Source organism: Plectrocnemia conspersa, unplaced genomic scaffold (assembly GCF_051122295.1).
Source record: "Plectrocnemia conspersa isolate PC_06_02 unplaced genomic scaffold, ASM5112229v1 ptg000012l, whole genome shotgun sequence".
Classification (NCBI taxonomy): domain Eukaryota; kingdom Metazoa; phylum Arthropoda; class Insecta; order Trichoptera; family Polycentropodidae; genus Plectrocnemia; species Plectrocnemia conspersa.
Window position 1 is genome coordinate 15,222,554 of NW_028277176.1, and position 22,675 is coordinate 15,245,228.

A 22,675-nucleotide genomic window follows, 5' to 3' on the forward strand; every position below is an offset into this window, starting at 1 on the left:
GACGTATCTGACGATGTAGTGAGCCTAACCGAACAAGTTGGTCCTAAACACCTTGATAATGATAAACTGCCAACATGCGAATGACAGATCGACCATTTGTACCAATCTACAGTGTTACAGTAATAATAACACTATTACCAACTGAAAAAAATGTCTGACCATCTGTCAAAATAATTCTTACATTTAATATAAATTCAGACCAGTCCAATTTAAATTCTAACCATTTAATATAAATTCCGACCAATTAATATAAATTCTGACCCATGTAATATAAGGTGACCAGACGTTCTTCTTTGAGGAGGATTGTCTTCAAAAATATTGTCCTCCTTGAGCAAAAATGATTGAGGTGATCTTTTTTTAGCTCATGCAGCAAACCTAAATTTCAGAAATGACCTTTTTATAGCTCTCAGCAATTTTTCTTCTATGTCCTCCTTGAACAAAAATTTCCAAAATGACTTTATTTAGTTTCCGCAGCAATCTGTCCTTTGATATTTTCAAAATCTGGTCACTTTATGTAATATAAATTTTGATCACAACCGTATTAAAATTCTGACTTAAAAATACGAACCGTTAAAGTGTATGGATACTGCAGAACCTCTGTTGCTTTGGGCTGTCTTGAGTGAAGACACTTTGTAACATTCATCTCCAGATTTGAGAGTATTTCATTTTCCTGTACGTGATGCCTTTAACTCTGATGTAACTACTTGGTGTACATAAACTAACGAGAACATGAGAACTTTCTAGTCCAATCGTATATTTGCTGGAGTGACCCATGCCATACTGAACTTTCTTTTGGGTTTCATCACTTTGCTACTTAAAAAACAAATGACAGCAGTACTAATTTTAAGCTACTAATGTGTCTTTGTGTTGTATGCCTGATTTGTACTGCCATTCTTCAAACTATTTTTGAACTTTTATCGCAATTTTAAAGTTTTTATGTGATTCATCATGTGTCTATTAATGTAAAATAAAATTTATAACAGTTTAGTTATTCTAGAGACTTTCCATTTAATGTATTTTTATAATAACACATAAACATTTAATAGAAAATTGGTCATGAATGTAGTACGTAAGAAATTCACTTTTGGAGTTATTAATTGTCTTATCTTTAAGTGGTGAAAAAAATTATGTTATGGTTTACAAATCATTTCTTGTGTTAATTTAGTTTTTATATCATTTTCATTGTATATAATATAGATATCATATTTTATAAAAAAAAAGTAGTGCATGCTTCTTTCTTCGTAGTCTTCTATAACAATACATTATCATTTTCAGATCCAATCACACACATGACAGTGAACATGACATGTCCGCCAACAAATTGGAATGATCATACGTATTTTCAAACGAGGACCTGAATAAAATAAAATATAAACATAAACGAGAGCTCGCTTTCTATCCAGTTATATGTGTATTCATTATGTGTAGCTTTATAGATCTATTAGAAGCGATATTTAAATATACATAATATACCTGTGTCATGCATTGTTCATCTCTCAGACTAACTCTGTAGATTTGTTTTGTGTAACATTGAGAATAATGAAATGTATTTTCTTCTCTGGCGTAGGTACATTTATTCAAGATGGAGGGAATATCCCTTTTAAGTATTTTGCCGAGCTTCAGACTCCACATGTTGATTCTTAAAATTTTGAATGTGACGTTAAATTTTTACATTTTCTTTTTTTATATACATATGCGTATGACATATGAATAAATGTTATATTGTCATTTTTTTGGAACGATGACTGATTAAAAAGATAAAATTAAATGTATCTGTGATATTGAAAAAAATGGAAATATGGATTCTGAGATAGACGCTTATCAATCTGAATTCGGTGGCCTTAGGAACGGTGATCGTCGGTAAATGTTTGATCTTATTCTGTGAAGTGTATCTTCTAAATGAACAAATTTTTAATTTTGATAATTGAATTTATACAGTTTGAATTTAAATTGCCAAATATTTTTTTTGTAATAATTTATTGAAGTGAACTTTTAATGTGAATGTAAGTAATCGCGATATCATCAAAATCATATCTATCACTTAAAGAATAAGTAGTCTATATTCAAAATGTTTGATTTTTATAGAGAAATGTGCTTTTGATAATATTGATAATTTAACAACGAAGAAGATGGCTTATGTTTTTTCTTTAGTTTTTAAATATGATTTAAAAATATAGTAATTTTATTATATATATATAATATATATATATTTTTTCATTACCACAACTGCATTTATTATATTCACATAAATGCGAATGATAAAAATATAGTTTATTTTAAAATATACCTTTATGATGGGTTAAAAGATTAATATTAAAAAATGACCCAACTTGTATGTCGATCGGACAGTTTAACGGTTACTAACCTTTAAAAAAGCTACTTATTCTAGTCTATTATGTCATTGGTGCCGAAATATATAATTTTAAGTAAACTATCGTCTCAAAGCAACAAACACGATATTTTAGCTAGTTTAAGTGTAATAAAATAAGAATCTATGTAAATATTATATTCATCTTAGAGACTGCATAAAACGATTGCTAGTTGCAATAATAGCGCTTGTTAACATTTTAAAAATATACGATTATCCTACGCTATTGATTTTTTTTAATTTGTGAAACGTTGTCCTTTTATATGAATTATAATTATTATTATATTATATATACACACCCACACATTATATACATAGTTATATATATTATATGAAATGTATAAATGCTAATTTAAATAATTATATTAATATACAATGTTGAAGTTTATCACGTTAAACTAATTATGTTAACAAATTATATCGTTTTCATATTATCCGGTTGCATTATTGGAACTTTATTTCGAATTTGTGGAATGAAAATACATTTGTGATATATTTCTATTATTATTTAATTCCTCAAAGCGTACATGTAAAAATGTGTTTCTCTCTATATTGTATATTTAAAACTTGTGTACTTTTGTCATATATTTATTACGTATTTTTAATCCTTATTTTTCTCTCGAGTTATCACACAGTTATTCATCCATGGAGGTTGTGAATTGTTCTCAGATTTATTATATCAATTTTTCATTTTAAAGCAAATTTTATTTATGTATTGTAAACTTTTCTTACTTTACAATCCGACAGATTTATTATAGTACTTATTAGTTTTAGGATATGTATCATTAATTGTGTAAAAAAACTTTCATTATGTATTTCATTAATTTTTTGTTATCAAATTTTTAATTCTGGACTCATTGTATGGTTTTATTTTCGATACCATTAAAGTCCATCTAGTAAAACTTGTTGTTTTATTATAAACTAGCAGCACCTGGTATTTATCTAGTGTTCCTGGTATTATAAGTTCTTGGAAGCCGTCAAATAAACTAATCTTCTTTCTTGTAAAATATGTATAAAAAAAAGTAACAAACACTATTTAAAAATAAGTGGTAATATATAATAATATATAAAATAATTTTAAATGAATTTATTACATATTATATAATAAAAAAATATAAAATATGACACTTATTAAAAAATTGAATTGTTCATCAGAGACTTAAACATTAAGTGGTGCTTGCACCAAACGGGTAAAATTTAAAAAAATCATTCAGATAAAAAGCATATAACTTTAAAATAATTCTGCATAATGCTTCCTATCAGTTTCGGCTAACTTTTCCAAAATTTCATCATATTCAGTTGTAGGGAATCGATCGATCCACGATTGAATGAGACCTTCATGACTCGGTTCGTACGTCTTTAAGGTAACAACGCCATCCAAAAGCAAAGTATTAGGTTGCACCAGCATCTTCCGAGGTTGTTTATGTGCCAACACAATATCTCTCCATGACTCCCAAGAATCCCTGAGTTCGCTATAATGAGCGAACAGCTTACGAGCTCCTGCTATATCGGCAGTCGATTTAAGAATTTGAAGCTTCAACAAGAAGTTACCTGTAAGATATTCATCGTTACATTATAAAATTCAATAAAATATGTTAGTATATATAAAGATAATACAACATACCGACAACTTTCTTTCCGATCGTTTCAATTTTGGTCTTATCTAAAGATATATGCATATTTTTTCCAGGTTCAGTCTCCGTTATGGACAGCATACCTTCGCCTTCCAATTGAATTAAGCGCATCAAAACGAAGCGAGCTTGAGAATGGGCCTAAAAATAAATGTTGAAAAAACATAAATTAATATGCCTTTTAAAATAGACTACTTATATTTAATATAATTCATTAAAACAGCATTTAAAATTTAATTGCAAGATCTGAGTTGTTATCTATAACAAATTTACTACAAAATTGTACATGAAAAGTTTAGACATAAGATTATAAAGTCACTGTATATCGGTTCTTACTGATTGATTCTGCTTCGTTCAGGTGAACATCAGCGAAACTGCACTAAATCAAAGGTACTGTATTGTTAGGTAAACAGTTTGATACAATCTTTGCACTCCAAATATATTTTCAGTGAATTTGCCAATAATTATGTTTAAAGTAATACAATGGGGTAAAAACAGGTTTTAATGTATATATAAGAGGGGGTTTAAATTATGATGTCTTCAATGTGTATATTGAACATTCATTTAACAAATTAATATTTAAAATTAAGTGCATCTTGAAAGAAAACTGGATATTTTTTTACAGGTGTCACAATAATGTCGTTTCTTATCTTTCTTTGCGACTTCTGTGGTTCTGGTCCCCAAATTTTAATTGTGATCTGTTTAAATATAGATATTCTAAATAAAATACCCAGAATATTTAAAAAAACTTTTACAGGAATAAAATATTTTATATTCGGAACAAAAAGAATTCCCATATTTATGATTTACCTAAGAAATGACATTTCTTAGGACAGAAGAAAACTTGAATTTGTAACTGCCGTATTAAGTAAGGTTAGTAACAGTGGAAAGGGAGGAACGAATATGACTGGTACAATCAGCTTTCAGCAGTTCCCTTTGACCTATTACATTTAAGGTAATTCACTTCTCAGCACCTGTTGCCTTAGTATTAGCAAGTTGAATTAGAGAGCTAAGAATTCATCAAATTTTCGTTGAGCAAGTTCGAGAGTCAGTTTGTGACATGAGTGTGAGAGTGATTGTTAATCGATTGGTGTGATCAAATGTCACATCCTTATACTGTTCCTTCAAAGAAGCTTAGAAAAGTGGAGAATTTGGAACTAATCCCGTTATTGTTTAGCTCCACCTCAGATACTTCCCTAGTGAAAGCTTAACTTCAAGGATGGCATTTGTAGGCGACGGTCCGATAATTATAAAGGATACATACAACTTGTTCAATATGAGGTCATTCATATTTTTTCTAGACGTATCTCGAATCTTAATAAAAAGTTTTTCATGTTGTGGTAATTGATGGCGTTCAAATGCAATTCTCGGGTGTTTGGTTCAATGCTTTGTTCAGCCAAATTTGCAGCTTTTTAAATTACTATTGTTTGAACTTAAACACTTACAAAATTTTGGTTGTAACAGTCTAAATGATTTGTAAAAGACTTTCCATTTTTTAAAGGCGCATTGTCAGGAAATATTGGTCTACGATATTCAATACATTGTTTTGCCAACTTTTTAATTTAAAGAGGCTGATGATTTATAAGATATTTTTTTATTAAAATAGATAATAATAATAAAAATTAATAACCTGAAGCCAAGCTTTTGTAGCTGGTTGGTACATTTCCACAGCTTTGGCCGCTCCAGTCCACATCATGCTCAACCAATTTGTATAAATAATATTATCTGCTTCTTCTCCTTCATAACCGAAAACTCTACAAAACATAAATAAATAACATTCAATACAATTCAACACAATTATGTCTTATTCAATTCCATACTTAAGTATATCCCTGTTCAAACAAAGATAAAGCCCAACGGCTTCAGCTCTGCACTCTTCGAACGCTGAACCAAGACTGGTAAATTGAGAATCGTATCGCTCACCGTCATTGTACCAAGATGTAATGGGTTCGCCTGAAATTAGTGAAATTAGTCATGACATTCACAAATACTGAACTAATAACTTAAATTAAATACATACCTGTTAACGGATTCTTGACAGTAGCAATGTCAAAGTTGTAAGTTCCATCAGCGTGTTTATAGAATAACTTTCCACTTCCATGACCAAGCAATTCGTGCAATCCTACTTGAACCTTTAAAAATTTTTTTTTAATTATATTTGATACACATATAAAGAAGATATTTCTATATTACATCGAAAGCATGAACTCGATATTTGTTGACCATTGCTGAATCTTCCTCTGATAAAAACGGTGTTACAGCATCTTTATAATGAGCTGGTATCACGTTTCCTAGTGATACATTTTTGAAACCTTCCTCTTGACGAATCTGATCATCTAAAATAAATATATGATAAATAAGTACTTGTAGTTATTAACTTTTTTACATTAAATACAAATCTACACTCACAATTAGGTATGTTAATACCAGCAGGCACTCCACTGCCAGAAAACGTTAAAACATCTAAACTGGTGAAATCGGGTTGTAAGAACTTATCCTTCTCATACTCGGAACTCCACGGCAAGTATTTTAAATAGCTCTCGGCGTTATCTACTAGAGTTTGAAACTTCTCTGACATTTTCTTATTCACCATCGCCACAAATCCTTCAAACTCTCCTCTCTGTCCGCTCGGATCTCTGTACGTCTCGATGAAACCCAAATACGTTTCGATAACGGGTCCTTTATCTTTGATCCAATACCGACTGCCTTCAATGTGCGATTCCAAATATCCAGTTTTAAAACTGTTCATGTAATGCTCCAACATTTTCTTCTCATTGTTGTTAGCAACAAACTTCGAAGCTTCTTCTAGATGCTTATTGACTTGTGCTAGAATTGGAGAATAATCGCCGCGAACAACTTGGAAGAGTGCGCCTTCAAACGACTGTTTTTCTATCGTTATCGATGACTGTGAACCGGTTTCAACGCTAGCAAGCAATACAGTATACAAAGGTGTCCCTAAAATTATAAATATTATGTTAAAATAGATTTGTATTTATAAAAACAAAAATAGATTAATATTAACAAGTACCGTTTTCAAAAGTTTTGCATGTTCGACAATTGTAAGTTTCTAACTTTTGGGATTTCATCCATTTAGCCACCAAATCTGCGTCTTCCATTGTACAATTGCTTGAAAAATACGTTGTAATACCCTATGTGACATAAAAATAAAATTGTTTATCAATTTATATTTAAATAAGCTTCAGAATCAACTTCAAATAGTAAACAAATCATATTCTAGATATTTTTACAATTAAAATCTTAAAAACGTGTTTAGTAAATATATAATTAATCTGCTTTGTATGTATCTATATCTGTGATTAATACTATAAACTACAAATATAATTATAAAAATATATATTACATCATCTTTAAGGCCGAGGCTCCTGTATCTCTTTTCCAGAGCATAAATATTAGTGTGGCATAAATTCCACAAGTTCTCCAGGTGTTCGGGATTGTTCTTGTAGGCTTGCGACGATTTAATAATAATTTTGAATTTTTCTTCAGCGATGTTCGGAACAAATTTGGTGTCACCCATTGCTTTGTAATTTCCAGAGTTTGATAAGATACCGCAAGTGTAAACCAAAAATGCCTAAAAGCATACAATAAAGAGCAAACAATGTTATCATGAAATTAGTATACGATGACTGTGATATCTTTAAATTATATCATATTTTATATAAATTACCGTCCATTCTTCTTCAGTGATGTTGAACTTCAATGATGCACTTTTAAGGCTCTCGAGGGCTTCGGATGTAATAATTCTATGAAGCAACGAAAACACTAAAGGAGATTCAGGACTCGTTTGAACTAATACAATCAAACCTCCAGTCCAACATGCCTGATAATAAAATAAAATTATTATTTTATTATATTTATAATTATTTATGAAAGAAATAGTATAATATTGACCTTGCTAAGATGGTAAGCATACAACTTTTCATTTTCAGTAAGCCCATTAAATGCTGCTGTGCAGTCCAACTCAACGACAGGTTGATTGTTGGGAAGAACGAATTCAGAGTTGCAATCGGACATTTTACCTATAAATATAAATATAATGCTTATTATGAATTAATAAAATAATTAGTACACAACACAAATTCATGATATATGTCATTAAATCATATACAGTAGACCCCCCAATAACACTGTAAATTGGGGATGTGCTATTTGGGTGCGTGTAGTTGGAGAACTAGAAAATACTCATACATTTTTTTGCAATATATACGTACAAATCAGGCGTATGTGGTGAGATATCCTTCCTTTGGCTTACTCACACATAAAGTAACGGGCATCCAAATAGCACTTTCCCAATTTACCGTGTTATTGGGGGGTCTACTATAAGTCAGCAGTTCCCAACTTGTGTTTACGTACCCTAGGGTTTTAGGGTATTGGTTGTTGATGTGAAAATAAACACATTTCCAACTTTACATGAATCACTATGAAATTTACGATGATTTTCCAAAATAAATAATATTGTCAATAAATGAATACTTTCCTGAATTAAAAAATGGCAATAAGAATTACCATTAGTTTTTAGTACTTCCATTATTATTAAGAAACCAGAAGATAAATAATAAATGGATGAGAAAAATGCTTCTTAAGCCATCTGATGCAAAATGTCAAATAAACTTGGGCAATTCAGGGCAAACAAAAAATTTGCATTGTTAATCAACAGCAGAAGAATTCCACTTGATGCTTCGGGGATGTTTTTATTTTATTTCGAGCTTCAGAGTGAAGTAAAAGAAGAATATCCTAATTCATCAAAAAGGTAATTCATTGCTGTCTTTTTGTATCACTTACTTGTATAAAAGTGAATTTTCACTTAACGCAAAAATAAAATATAGGATCAAGTTAGATGCCACGCCCAATCTCAAAATACAGTAGTCCACAATCGAACTAAATTTTGAAATAGCAATAAAAAATATGCTTAATCCTTAAATTTTTAACAGGTTCAAGTTGGAAACCGCTGATGGAGGTAATGCTAAATATGTTTAATATAACGTGCAATATGTTATTTCATTTTGGAATAAAAAAAATCGTTTGATATAATGCCAGCAAATCGAAGTATAAATTATCCACTAACCATATGTTCTAAGTTGAGCTATTGTAGAAACTTGCCCACTCATCCGAGACAACGGATTATAAATATTTTTATAGTGCAGCTGACTAAAATTTCTTAGTGACTTTACATTTCTTAATAAGCGAAATGTAGTCTGTGTTATTTTCATCATTTTTTACATAGTCTGATCTGATACAACTTTAAGTGAAAATATATCAATAATATTAATTTCTTAAAGCTAAGAATAATAAAGACTAGACAGGACTATCGATAAATATAAAAATTTCATATATATTCTAATTGTTCAATTTCAATATATAGCCATAAATTATGTCTATTATATTACTTTCGAAGGCCTTCGTCGATAGTAACATTTCAAAATGCTAAATTGATATAATATGATTGATAAACTTACCGAATTAACGAGAAAACCTTCAAACTAGCAGACTTTGACGAAGCCGACTTACAACGGCCGGTGCCTACGTGTACTGCAAATCTAACCTGTCATCTAGATTACTTTTTATTTTTGGCCATAAAACGTAATATACCATGCAATTGAAATTTATTTTTATGGATAAAAAATATTATATGTTTATTTTACAACTCGAATAAAAAAACCACTTATTTTACCAAATACATAAAATTTTAATACATTTGGCAAAGTGCATATTTTATTGTCGAGCAAGTTTTATTATGAATTAGAACCCAGGACTAATTTATGGTAGTAGAACAGAAACTACTATACTCCGTTTCTTTTAACTCTCACGTGCCCATACTATACCACTTTATCAGGGAATTTCGCAAGAGAGAGAGAGAGAGACGATAAGTGTATCTCTTTTTTTCTCGCATGGATTCGCTTGTATAATATTTAATATTCTTACTTCGTTAAATAATATGAATATTATTTAAACTAACTTCAGTTTAAATAATATTCATATTGATGGACGAAAGATATAATGATTCCAATAAATCGGATCTTGATTTTAAAGGTGTAGAATTTCTATATGATAACGAAGACGTGATTGAAATGTTTGAATTGGAATCAGACGAAGATGATTTCAATTTCGAAATAAATACTTTTTACACATTTACATTTGAAATTGTTATTTATTATAAAAGCACTAACAACAAATTTAAATCCTTTATAGTTAATATCAAATATGTCAGATTCATCGGAGTGTAATGAAAACACGGACCATCTGTATAATGTAAGTATAATATTAACTTTTTATTATGATGTACAAATATATATTATTTTGCAAGAAACTTTATATATATAGAAGTTAGGGCATGTTTGGAACTCACGTCCTCTATCTTCGCATTTAGATGATTCTGGGAATATGTTAAGGGATGAGAAACAGTAAAATATTAGGGTACCAAGAGAAATATTATCACAGACAATTTTTTCACATCTATTTATTTAGCTCAATGTCTATTACAAAACAATTTATTTCGTACTGGTACATTGCGGGCCAACAAGTCCAAAATACTGAATGAGTTCTTAAGGTCGATTTACACACATCAGTGACGTGACAGTGCCGTGACCAGCCCATGATTAAACCGACAAGGATAAAACGTTCTTTATAGGAACTTGAAGAAGCTTGTTCATACTTGTTCGGCGCGCGATCGTGCCTGTGCAATCAGTACTTCCTCCCTTCATAAAATTATCTAGCTAAACACGTTTCAAAATCATCTGCTGATCAAGACCAACAAACAACATCAATATTATTTTCAAAGGTTTTCTGAGTAAAATCTTAATTACTTTCCGATGATGTTTTTGTTTAGTTTTCTGAGTTTTCATTTTGTTTTATCCATATTGATTTATCATAAACATGGATGACAAAAAACTTATTAAGTTAGTGCGCCACTATCCCTCATTATATGATCTGTTTAATTTAAAATACATAAACACAGAGTTTAATAATACTATCTGGAGTAAAATAGGAGAGAAAGTGTAAATATTTGGTAAGAATGTATATTTATGTATATCTCAAATAAATGGCTAGTCGTTCTCTTGAAGTGATAGCTTTTCTCTAGTGTGTGTCTTGCTTTGTCAGATGAACTTTCAATCTGCTTAACAGTAAGTTGAACAAATTTTCTGACATTCTGAAGTATTCTTAAAACTCTGCTCCATCGTTCATCAATTTCTTATACATAATGACAAATTTCCCTTCTGTTGCTCTGATTTTTCCTACCTGATGAATCCACATCCGTTTTTCTTCTTCGTACAAAACCAGAGCAATAATCAAAAATTCATCTTTCGAAAATATCGCTATCTTGAGTACACAAATGCACTGGCAAAACTGTCCATTGTGAATAGAAATGGAATTAAGGGCCGGTCACGGCACTGTCACGTCACTGAAATGTGTAAATTGAACTGAATAGAAATCACTGTGAGATCACAGCCGATGGAATCACGGACTGGTCACTGCGCTGTCACGTCACCGATGTATGTAAATTGACTTTTAAAAGATAAATTGTAAAAACTGTATAGTAGTATGTTTGGTTTTACTGATAGCATGTGCTTGGCGTCTCATCTTTCAAAAAAGTCTCATGGTTCTGTTGGAGTAAAAAAATTACGAAAAACCTGTGACATCATGTATTGAAACCGTTTTAGGTCAATATTCTTTCTAAAGCAGGTGAGTCCAAAGTGCTAATTTTTTTTTCTATCAAGCAACCATTTTTATTTAACCTTTTTAATTTAGTATAAAATATTTTTGAGCCGTAAAGGAAGAACATAGTTTGGTAAGTAGAACTTTACGATAATGCAGATTATGTAATGTAGCTGCAGCACATTTATAATAGAGTACACAATTATGGCTTGTTTTTTTAAAAACTTAAGAAAGTTTTTTTTGGTGTGTGATACATTTCGTTTCTAAATGTATTTTTGATATTTTGTGACATGTCGTGTCGGTTGCGTTTTTGCGCAGTGGCAACATTGTCGTCACTGCGGCAGGTAGCAGTTGGCCAGCGTGCGTGTCGGCTGAGCCGTAAACACGGGCGGGCGGCGCCGAAGCGGCCGAAGCCGAAGGGTCGCTCCGTCGCCGCGCCACCATGGCGGCCGACAGGTACTCCGCGCTCTCCACCTCCTGGCGCTCGACCGCCGTCGAACAATCCGCTTACTTTCCCGTTCTTTCGTGCAGGGTGGACTGGGTGGAAATCATCGAGCCCAAGACCAAGGAGCATATGTACGCCAACCTCATCACCGGCGAGTGTGTCTGGGATCCTCCGGAGGTTTACAATTTTTATAACAAATATACCTAATCTATGTAAATATTATTAACAGTTTAAACATTTGGCAAAAATTACCCACCCCTAGGCAATTTTTTTAAATTGAAGCGCTCCTAGCCTTCCAAAATTATTTAAATTTTTAAGTTCATCAATGGTATTAATCAAATTAATAATGCAATTGTTCAATTTCATTTATTTTCACCAGATTATTTGACAAAACTTTAGGGGTGCAAACTGATATTACATTTACTACGGCTATGTGTACGTCTAGTTGTTTCGCCTGAATTTATAATTAGATCATAGTATTTTGTGTCAACGATAATCGTAGATTCCATCCAAACAATATAGCCATTGTGGGCCGCAGCTACCCATAGTTTGTAACCATATTATTATTGGCAGGAGGTAACTGATATTTTTGTGTAACTTCAAAACTGAAAAATATAGGAAAAAAAATGTAACGCGTTAATGTTTATTTGTGGTATAATTTAATGTTTATATTTAGGCAACTACTTTATGCAGTTTAATGAAAACAAACTACAGCTATGCAAACCACATTCAATTATTCGTTTTCCTGTTTGAACTAAAACAACTTCGACCCATATATAATACTTCGTTACTTAAGCAGATAACTGTTCTTTTCTTTTTTCCATTCGAAAATCATTTTTAATTTTTTTTTCATTGTAGGGTGCACAAGTTAATCGTTTACTTTTCACTGTTTACATGTTCACAGCTCTTTCATATGCTATGAATGACAAGAGATTTTATGGCGAATGAACACCGAGAGTGAATGATTCACCTTCGTGCTTACATTATTCATCAAAGATGAAAGCTAAAACTGAACCGTGTGAATTGAGCTTAATATTCAACCTCTGCTTTATCTACGGGTTGATGCCCATTATGTAGCATGAACGCAAAGAAATTCTTCTGGTGTTGAAAAAAATAGCAACAATTGAATACCCCATTAATAACTCTCAACGAATCTGCAACAAAGGTATTCAGAGTGATGAATGAAGTGGGAATAATGACAGTGCACGCTTGGATTGTTGTACTAATATCTGACAATATTGCAAGCCCGACCTATCAAGTTGGCTCTAAAACATATTATTATGCTGACCACTTGTCAACATAAAATTGATCATATAATATAAGTACTGGCTATTCTTAATAAATACTGACCAATGAACTGTAATAAATTCTAACTGAAAAAAAATATTCTTACCATATAATATAAATTCTGATCAATTAATATATATTCTGACCATCTAATATTTATTCTGGTCACTTATATTCCGACCTTTTAATATAAATTCTGACTATAACTGTATTAAAATTCTGACCTGAAAAATACGAGCATTAAAAAAAACAAAAGAATTGTTAATTTTTTTTGTAAATTTTATTTTTTGGGACGATTCAGATTTGCCATTTTGAATTAGAATCTGTCATGTGTCGAGGATTTTGATCCTAAACTTTTGTGTGATTTGTTATTTTAAATACATCCAATAACATAGGAATGCAGACATACCCCGCATTTAAAAGTTTTCATCTCTGCTACATAAATTTAACCCTCTGATTGCTGAACTATTATGTAATACATCACTATAAGTACATATTACATAATAAAAAATATCTTCAGAAAATAATGTTACTTATTCCCTGATGTACTTACAAAATATTGTTTCTGATTCTTTTTTCAATGATGAAGTATGATTCAGCAATATTCGCTAAAGTAGCAAAAACCAATGTATCTGATTTTAGCAACCAAAAGGTTAACCCTTTAATTCTCGAATTTAAAAAGTCTTAGATATTATAATTTCATTCTTAACTACTGAATTATTTTAGTGACATTAGAAAGGATAGAAACTATTCTTATAAATATTTCACTCTTATTTCGTATGCATCTGACTTTTTGCCACTTACTTTTATTTCTTGAAAGTGAACCGTGAAAATGTGTGTTCCTACTGGTAGTTAAAATGTAACAATACATGATAATAAAACAAATATTTTTTAATAAACAAAGCACATACAAAAAACTTTTAGAAACTACTAGCTTAGATTAATAGAGAACCATTTTAATGGCTTACTGCTGCTGCTGCCCAGATCACGGCTCGAATCCGTTTTCTGGCATTTGGTGGAGGGGAGGGGGTTCTTGGAACCGAAAATGTGGTTGACTCACCGAAAAGTCCATCAGAAAATCACCCTTCTTTTTCCTTGAAAGCAGTTCTTATCTGGTTCCGACAAGCAGTTTGACATGCACATGTGATTTCTACATTTTTTTCACAACAATCCCATGTCAATTCTACATTTGTCGATCGATGCTGTTATGATATGCTCCCTGTCTGATAAAATGCTTCGTTCTGATCAGAAAATAATCTCTCAGGTGTTCAGAAGTATATGGAAGTCTGATGTAGCTAAATCTGGAGAATTCGGTTGAGTGAATATTTTTATATTCGCATGAAAATCTGGTATAAGAAAATGTAGAATATAGTCCATACATTCTTTGGAAACTACTTATAAATTCAAATAAAATATAGAGAAAATATTAGTTTTTATTTATATGTTGCCTTACATGTATTTTTTATCTTTAAAGGGCGTCAACGTAAAACGTACAGATTCGTCACAATGGTGGGAGTTATTCGACAATAGTACCCATAGGTTTTATTATTATAATGCAACGACTCAGGTATTTCATAGCACATTAAAAAATATTAATTAATATAAAATACATTAAATATATTCTATCGTTCTTCAGACGACAGTTTGGCACAGGCCCGTCGATTGCGACATAATCCCCTTAGCCAAACTGCAAACGCTTAAGCAAAACACAGATCCTCAACAAAGACGCGAAAGTTCCACGCAGACAAACTCGAATCAATCGTCAACTCAGGTAATTCGAGAGACTGAATAAACAAATCGTTCAATCTGTCTAATTTAAACGCAATATTTAGATACCTTCAAAATGCGAAGCGCCGAACATCTCGAACGGAATTAGCTTGGGCAGCGCCACCAAACTATCGTCCGTTAACAGCAAACACGCTACTCAGACGCAAACGAGCCCGTTGCAGAGCAGACGATCGCATCATCACAGGTTAGTTTATCTACGATGGCGGTTTCGACGATTATTATCGTGGTGATAATTTTTAAATATATATTCAGATGCAGCGGCGAAAGCCGGCGATCTCGCAATGCTGTCCAAAGTGCTGGCGCTGTTTCGGGTACAAGTTCGCAGCTCGGCACTGGAGGCGTCGGCGTTTGCCGCCACACCGATTCGGGTCGATCGTCGGACAGCAGCATCAGCAGTGCGGCACAACCTTATAGGAGACTACAAGTAAATTTATATACTTTTGCATTAATAAATCAACTCGATATATTTTTATTGTTGATTCATATTTGAATTATAATATAATCATGATTTTTAAAAGCTAATCAAGTACAGATATTTTTTGGAGTACCTTTTACAAATATAATACTAAATTACTTTTACAATTGAAGTTCTTAACACTAGATTTACAGCATCCGTTAAATTGACGGGTTATATCAGACAGTATTTTTTCTTGATTTTTATATTTGAACAATGCAAATATATTAATACTATTTTTATTTTGGGAAACTTCTTATTTTTGCAAATTTGGTCACTATATACCTATTTTTAATGACACCTGTCAAATTGACGGATTTATGCCCATAAATCTAGTGTTAAATAAAAAATGGTTGTTATATTATTATACAGTTTAATTGTATCATAATCATGTCACATTTTAACATCTTTGTTTCTACTATCAGGAGGCTGGATTAGCAATTCCGGTGCCACAACACAAGAGCTCAGATTCAAGGTATAGATAAATTACATGTTTTATATTTTTACATATGAATTGTATATCAATGTATTTATTTATCAATCCAGTAGGCTAGGAAGCGACACTGGAAGTATATCTAGAGCGCCACCTATTGCTCAATCGCTTCCAGCGAGTTGTAGCACTCCACAACTAAAGAAAAAATCTCAGCAATCGTCTCCGCACACTCAACCGTCCGTTGAGTCTCAAGTAGAAAAATGGCCCAACACCGGTAATATTAAAATCAAACCAGGTTTTTCTCTTTAATTCAATCAATATAGCATATTTTTTTTATGGAAAACTAGGTTTGAATAGAAGCGGTAGCTTTATGTCTCCCCGTAAAGACGCTTCAGATGATTCAATGCACGAGAAATACTTTAAATCTGTCGAAAGCACACCGTTATCGAGGCGCAAGGTGAGGATTGTTAAATTATCTCTAAATTATGATTATACATATATATTCTTCACTCCTAATTTTATTTATACTTCTCATACTTTTTACTGTGTCACTGCGCATGCTTCCATTCTGCACATTGCTTTTCAATAGGTCAAACAGCAACATAACACGTCGGCTACTGGTAATTCGTCGTGTGAATCGTCGCCGCAGAGCCCCGACAGTCCCCAGCACCAATACGTATCTCAAAAGTTGCCAATTCAGCAACACGCCAACGTACAGCACTCACAGGTTGAATATGCTTATCTTCGAATCATGGCTTTTTTCGTTTTCTATTATATATGTATTTGATCGCTATGTAGTTGTACGTTCTCAGTGGCGAAGAATATTGCCGAACACGCTTGTAAGTCTTGTATTGTTTTACGTCGTAGGTGTCTTCTAGACCATCTCTCGTCTCCTCTATTTCGCTCGCGACCGATCATCCCTCTTTAGCGTCTTCGCATGCACCCCACGCTCATCCTACTCAGCAACAAAGCTTGGACCGAGCCGGTCACAGGCATAGGGATAGAAGTGGACAACAATACAATTTGGAGAGGGGAACACGAGAGAGATTTTCAGATAGGTATATCTTATTTTTTTACGTTGAATTGTATTTCAGATACCCTGCCGAATTTAAATAATACAATATCAATATTTTTATGTTTTAGATACATCGATAAAGAAAGAATTGAAGAGCGAATTTTAGAACGAAATCTCGAACGTGCTTATTCTAGTGACAAACAAGCTATGTATAATGTCGACAAAGGTTTCCGGCAGACTAGTTTGGATTACAGACATGCGCCACCTTCGCAAGTCCAATCTAAACAACACGGACTTCCCGCTAACATAAATTGGCACACTCCGAAAGATATAACGCGGTATAAAGATATGTCTATTACTATATATTATTTACTATGGATTATGCTTAAATTTTTGTTACGCTTATAGAAGGCAACAGGCTGAACCGGAAAAGCCAAAGCAGGGATCTAGAGATAGTAAACAACCTTGCTCGACACCAGACAGTCACTCTTCTAAATCCTCATATCACCATCAAGATCAAATTCAATCGACTGGATATGGTATTAAATCGCTGTCTTTAGAAGCTTATTTGACTAAACCTAACATTGAGAAACATAATATGGAAATAGAAAGAGAGAGAGAGAGGATAAAAGACAGAGAAAGGCACAGAGACAAGTCTAACAACGACATCGTTGAAGTGGACCACAGACCGAAAGGAACTAGGAAGCTCAGTAAGTATCTTAACCCTTTGATTAGTAAATTATTTTTTCAGCATATACATCGTAAGAGTGAGTTAATTTTTACGTTTTATTTTAAATATTTTTTTTTTATTTATCGCATCATATTTATTTATTGATGAAGCAAATTCTCAACATTTTTTTATAAGCTTTTTTTATTTATGTCTCACATTTATCAACTTAGGTGTATGACTATTTTATTTACTTATATATTAGAGTAAATTTTGATTTACTGATAAAGTAAATACAATGGTTCTCACCATTTTATTGTAAGTTCTTTATTTACATCTTACTTTTATCAATTTATGATTATTTAATTCACGTATATATTAGAGTAAGTGTTGCTTTATTGATTAAATAAAATTAGTGGTTCTCAACGTTTTATTGTAAGTGTTTTTATGTGGATAATGATACATACGAAGAATTTAGATTGTTGACGTAATATACATCTATTATACGTATTTTTCTCACTAAAAAACAAATATATCTCAAAATCATTATGAATAAATAAATAAATAATTAATCGAATTTACAAATATTTACTAAAAAATATATATAAAATAGTACATACGTTTTATTCCAAATTTTTACGATTATTTTTCTCCCCATTAAATACAGATAATATTTTTATGATAATATCGAAATATTATTGATGAATGATACATGTCTTCGGGTTAAGTAATAAGTAAATCGAATTTACAATTATAAAAAAAAACTCGATTTGGATCCCTTGATTAGCCATACCGCTCAAAGGGTTAATATTTTTATATAATTTTAATTTTTATCTTGTGTTTCATTTTTGCGGTATCTTTTTTTTTAGAACTACCGACTAATATGGATACTTTAGAGAGCAATAGCGGATGCGAAAATGGAAACACATCTCCGTTGTATTCGAATTGGGATCTAACCATGCAGCATCTGTTGCCTCTGCAGCATTACATTCTGGAGCAGGCTAAATTATCTGGTAAACGTTTTTATTTTCCTCTCGGGATCGGGACGAGTGTTTATAATTTTATTTTATTAATTTGCTTTATAGGTTGTTACCAACCGGGCGATCCTATGGGGGGATCTGGCGATTCGGACTCTTTGCATTCATCAGCTTCAGCGTCCGGATCTAGTGCTCGTTCTCTCTCGGGACATGAACCAGACAACGAAGATTCCGATCGTTCAGGTTCCAACGATGGATATTTACAGCATCAACCGCCGCCTGCGCCGATAACGCATCATCATAGAGAAGATGGTAATTTCTTTAAAGAAATATAGATAATCGAAGGGATTTTATCTTATAAATCTATTCTTCCAGAATATATGAATCATGGTGTTACTTATTATAACACATTTGTTGGTTTTGAAAAGGAGAGCCATCCACCGCCGGGTGTTCATAGAGTAAGTAAATTATATAGAATCACAAATACTTCAAAATAATATGATTACATAATATAATTTTATTATTTTAGTCTGCTAGTGGAACAGGAGTTGGTTTCACACCGAGTAATATAATTGTTCCTCCAGTTACTCAGCAGCCCATATGTGAAGCTCTCTATAGTCCTGTAAAATCACATCCGCTGCATCACACACCGAAAGAAACTGATATAGAAAAGTTTGCACAAGACAATCTGAATCTCCATTCAAAAGGAATATTTAGGAAAAAGGTATTCTTGAGGACATGTTAAATAATTAGCTTTTATTGTATTTATTTATTATTTATATTTTTTTAGGCATCCATTCGCGATATGTTATCATGGACGTCATCAGGTATCAGCGGTCCAATGTTAGGAGCTCGTCACGACAAGGCTCATAAGAAAGCTGCTGCCGAGATATTTAGGCTTGTGCAGATATACATGGGTGATCGTAAAGCTCGTCCTGGCATGACATTGAACTCGGTGGCTATAGATATTTTGCATGCAACTTTCAACAATCCTGCGTAAGTTTGTTTATAAATACATATATTTAAAAAAACATATAATTTTAATATTTATAATGTACAGTTTACGTGATGAATTATACGTTCAACTGTGCCGCCAAACAACTGAGAATCCACAGAGGGATAGTTTGCTTAGAGGATGGGAGCTGCTGGCCGTGAGCTTAGCTTTTGTTCCTCCTTCTCCAGCTTTTCAACCGCCTCTTTTGAATTACATGAACCGTCACAGAGATCCGGCATTTGCTGATACTTTTCCCGAGGTATGAGATAATAAATTCCTCATATGGTGGCACAAAAAATTTCATTTGTAATCTGATTTATTTTAGGTTGGAAAATGGCCTATTCATGTGCAAGTGTCTCACTATGCCGGAGTTGCATGTAGAAGATTAGAACGCATAGGACAATGTGGCAAAAAACAACCAAGGAAGCCTAATACCGAAGATATCGATCAAGCAAGAGTGAGTTAATTTTATTTAGTCAAAGCTTATACTTTGAATGTTAAACATTAATATATTGTAATAATTTTTAGATACAAATCTTCAAAGTCTCAATGTTTGGTAATACATTGACTGAAGTTATGACACTGCAAAAAGATCGCTATCCGAATCGACAGCTTCCATGGGTACAGGTTGCATTATCTCAACAGGTTTTGGCATTACAAGGTAAGCAGACGGAAGGCATATTCAGAGTATCGGCTGACGTCGACGAAGTGAATGCTCTCAAAGCAAAGTTAGACAATTGGGAGCTATCGGAACATGTGCATATCACAGGTTTGTTTATTCATAAATAATATTTAATGAATAATTAGTTTTTAATTTACATATTTGATTCGTTACTTTTCATTCAGATGCACATGCTCCCGCTAGTCTTTTAAAATTGTGGTACAGGGAGTTGTACGAGCCGTTGATTCCTGACACGCTATACGCAGAGTGCGTTGCCGATCCAGACAATACTGAGAATGCTTTTGATATAATACAAAGACTGCCGAGGATTAATAGATTGGTGTGTGATAAATACAATACATGATTATGATCGATTTACCTATGTGATATTAACGTATTGATTTTTCAGGTTCTAACGTATTTAGTAAGTTTTCTTCAACAGTTTACCGCGCCCGATGTAGTCAGCCAAACTAAGATGGACTCGGCCAATCTGGCTATGGTCTTTGCGCCCAATTGTTTGCGTTGCACGTCGCAAGATCCGCGCGTCATAATGGACAATGCTCGCAAAGAGATGACGTTCATGAGGTGCTTGATTCTGAACATGGATACGCAACAAGTCAGAGATATGCTGTGATCAATTTCCCGATAGTTTTCATTTCTATCGCTTACGAATCACTTTTTTTGCCCAAACTACCAAAATGTATGTATATATGATATAAAAGTCTCTCTTCTAAAATTGACGATGTTTAAGATCTGATTTTTGACGATTTATACGAATATTGTATGCGGAGTCTTCCATGAGTTGGATCTGATTGACCAACCTTAAGTCGGATGATTTTTGCATTTTTTTTATATTAAGCTTATTTTTTTACGTGAATCGTATAGGATGAGTATTGAACAAAATGAGGTATATATTTAAGTATACTGGAAAAAAATGAGGGAATTATTCTCGTTTACAGAAATAAGGATAGATATGTGTGAGTTTTATCAGAGAGCCAAAGAGGTTATAGCATGATATTGATGGAAGTGACAGAAATTGTTTTTTTTTTAAGTCCAATTAGTCTGCCAATTATAATGGTTCTGATATTTATTAACCCTCAGAGCGTCGATTTATCTTCGCTTACTTTGATTAATCATACACCTTGCCTGTGTTAATTTTTTGTAACCCTCTTTGGCGAGTTTTATATTGTCAGTTAAGTAAGAAATGAGTGACAGCTTGCTTATACCTCGACTTGAAATACAAGTTTGTGTACATTATTGATTACTTTTTTATTTAATCTCATATTTTAAAATTACTTTCGGCTTACTAACTCTTTTATGTTATTATTATATTTATTATGTGCCATTGTGTTTAATACATTCGAATTTAATACAATTTAGTCCCTAAAAATTACAATTTTCAAAGATATTGTAAAATTACTAGTCATTAATGAGCAATATATTTTTTTTATATTTTTCTCAATTTTATTTGTCCAAAAATAATTCGATTTAATTTCACTTCTGTTTGATAACTTATTTTATGTGTAAATAAGAATTTATTTAGCGTTACCTAATATTAATTATTTATTAATAAATTTTATATTTTCCCCATAATGATAAGTTTAACACGTGGCCTATTTTTTTTACGGTATTATATAAATTTGCGTTTTAGGTAGTAATTTGTGGTTTTATAACTTGCTTTTAAGTTACGTATGACTAATCCGGTTTGAATATTTTTTTACAACTATACGTACCGAAATCATATTTTCAGGACACAAATTATTTAAACAATTATAAATGTAAGTAGACGCATATATTATGCCATCGAAAACTATTAGTACACCCTCGCGTCATAAAGTCATATCTATGTACATACTAGTTATGTCGATGCAGAGGTTCAATTGTGTTTATTGAACATTGTTCGCTATAGTTGTTTTAAGGCATAGTTTTAAGCCAAATCAATTGCCTATTACCATGTAAGCATTTTAATGTTCCAAAATCCTATTATTTTAATGGTTTATTCAAAAACAGAATCTGAATTGCTTGCGTCGTTTATACGTCGAACAAATCTTATTGATAGGCTAAGAAATTATATAAAATGCTTTTCCAATTTTTGAACAAATTGAGAATAATCGTCAATATTTGTATTAATATTGTCGTTCTTATTTCAGTAGAATGTAACGTTAATCGTTTAACATTCCGACATTACGAGGCTTTCACGAGTATTTTTATTTTACCATTTTTTTTTATTATTAAAAGCATATTCATAATTATATTAAGTAGTTAATACAATTTGTTTAAGTGC

At 32.1% G+C, this 22,675-nt stretch overlaps 3 protein-coding genes across 23 annotated transcripts in view; 2 read left to right on the top strand and 1 right to left on the bottom strand.

Annotated features, from left to right (window-relative positions):
- Nuak (Nuak family kinase 1) overlaps nucleotides 1-1,791 on the top strand; it is a 54,449-nt gene extending 52,658 nt beyond the window's left edge. For 5 of the 12 annotated variants that reach the window (XM_088200621.1, XM_088200614.1, XM_088200623.1 and 2 more), the window contains one exon: nucleotides 1,568-1,791. Coding sequence is in view for 9 of the 12 variants with exons in the window: in XM_088200623.1 (XP_088056749.1) it covers nucleotides 1,568-1,644 (77 nt within the window). In the remaining 3 variants the exon portion in view is untranslated. Of the gene's footprint in view, nucleotides 1-1,275 lie in introns of all 12 variants that reach the window. The other 7 variants (XM_088200613.1, XM_088200615.1, XM_088200617.1 and 4 more) reach the window with 2 other exon arrangements.
- Nucleotides 1,792-3,440: 1,649 nt separating this feature from the next.
- On the bottom strand, nucleotides 3,441-9,586 carry DppIII (dipeptidyl peptidase 3). Of its 2 annotated transcripts, XM_088200630.1 has the most exons (13): nucleotides 9,474-9,548; nucleotides 9,083-9,256; nucleotides 7,909-8,036; nucleotides 7,685-7,837; nucleotides 7,361-7,588; nucleotides 7,028-7,148; nucleotides 6,409-6,954; nucleotides 6,193-6,335; nucleotides 6,020-6,131; nucleotides 5,820-5,952; nucleotides 5,630-5,753; nucleotides 3,993-4,140; nucleotides 3,441-3,919 (listed from the first exon to the last, which is right to left on the bottom strand). In XM_088200630.1, the coding sequence occupies exons 2-13, from the start codon at nucleotides 9,228-9,230 to the stop codon at nucleotides 3,600-3,602; spliced, it is 2,304 nt and encodes a 767-aa protein (XP_088056756.1). In that variant the 5' UTR covers nucleotides 9,231-9,256; nucleotides 9,474-9,548; the 3' UTR covers nucleotides 3,441-3,599. The 2 variants fall into 2 exon arrangements, with proteins under 2 accessions (XP_088056756.1, XP_088056757.1); XM_088200631.1 differs by lacking the exon at nucleotides 9,083-9,256 and having other exon boundaries at nucleotides 9,474-9,586.
- A 2,400-nt stretch (nucleotides 9,587-11,986) lies between these two features.
- On the top strand, nucleotides 11,987-21,870 carry RhoGAP93B (MyTH4 and RhoGAP_KIAA1688 domain-containing protein RhoGAP93B). Of its 9 annotated transcripts, XM_088199526.1 has the most exons (24): nucleotides 11,987-12,126; nucleotides 12,202-12,292; nucleotides 14,877-14,969; nucleotides 15,039-15,173; nucleotides 15,235-15,374; nucleotides 15,443-15,614; nucleotides 16,070-16,119; nucleotides 16,191-16,351; nucleotides 16,425-16,534; nucleotides 16,667-16,804; nucleotides 16,945-17,135; nucleotides 17,221-17,430; nucleotides 17,501-17,631; nucleotides 17,701-17,802; nucleotides 18,629-18,772; nucleotides 18,845-19,048; nucleotides 19,112-19,194; nucleotides 19,266-19,460; nucleotides 19,527-19,732; nucleotides 19,797-19,989; nucleotides 20,056-20,187; nucleotides 20,259-20,499; nucleotides 20,577-20,731; nucleotides 20,801-21,650. In XM_088199526.1, the coding sequence occupies exons 1-24, from the start codon at nucleotides 12,113-12,115 to the stop codon at nucleotides 21,023-21,025; spliced, it is 3,516 nt and encodes a 1,171-aa protein (XP_088055652.1). In that variant the 5' UTR covers nucleotides 11,987-12,112; the 3' UTR covers nucleotides 21,026-21,650. The 9 variants fall into 9 exon arrangements, with proteins under 9 accessions (XP_088055652.1, XP_088055647.1, XP_088055656.1 ...); XM_088199521.1 differs by having other exon boundaries at nucleotides 17,501-17,802; nucleotides 20,801-21,870; XM_088199530.1 differs by lacking the exon at nucleotides 16,667-16,804.
- Nucleotides 21,871-22,675: the final 805 nt, after the last annotated feature.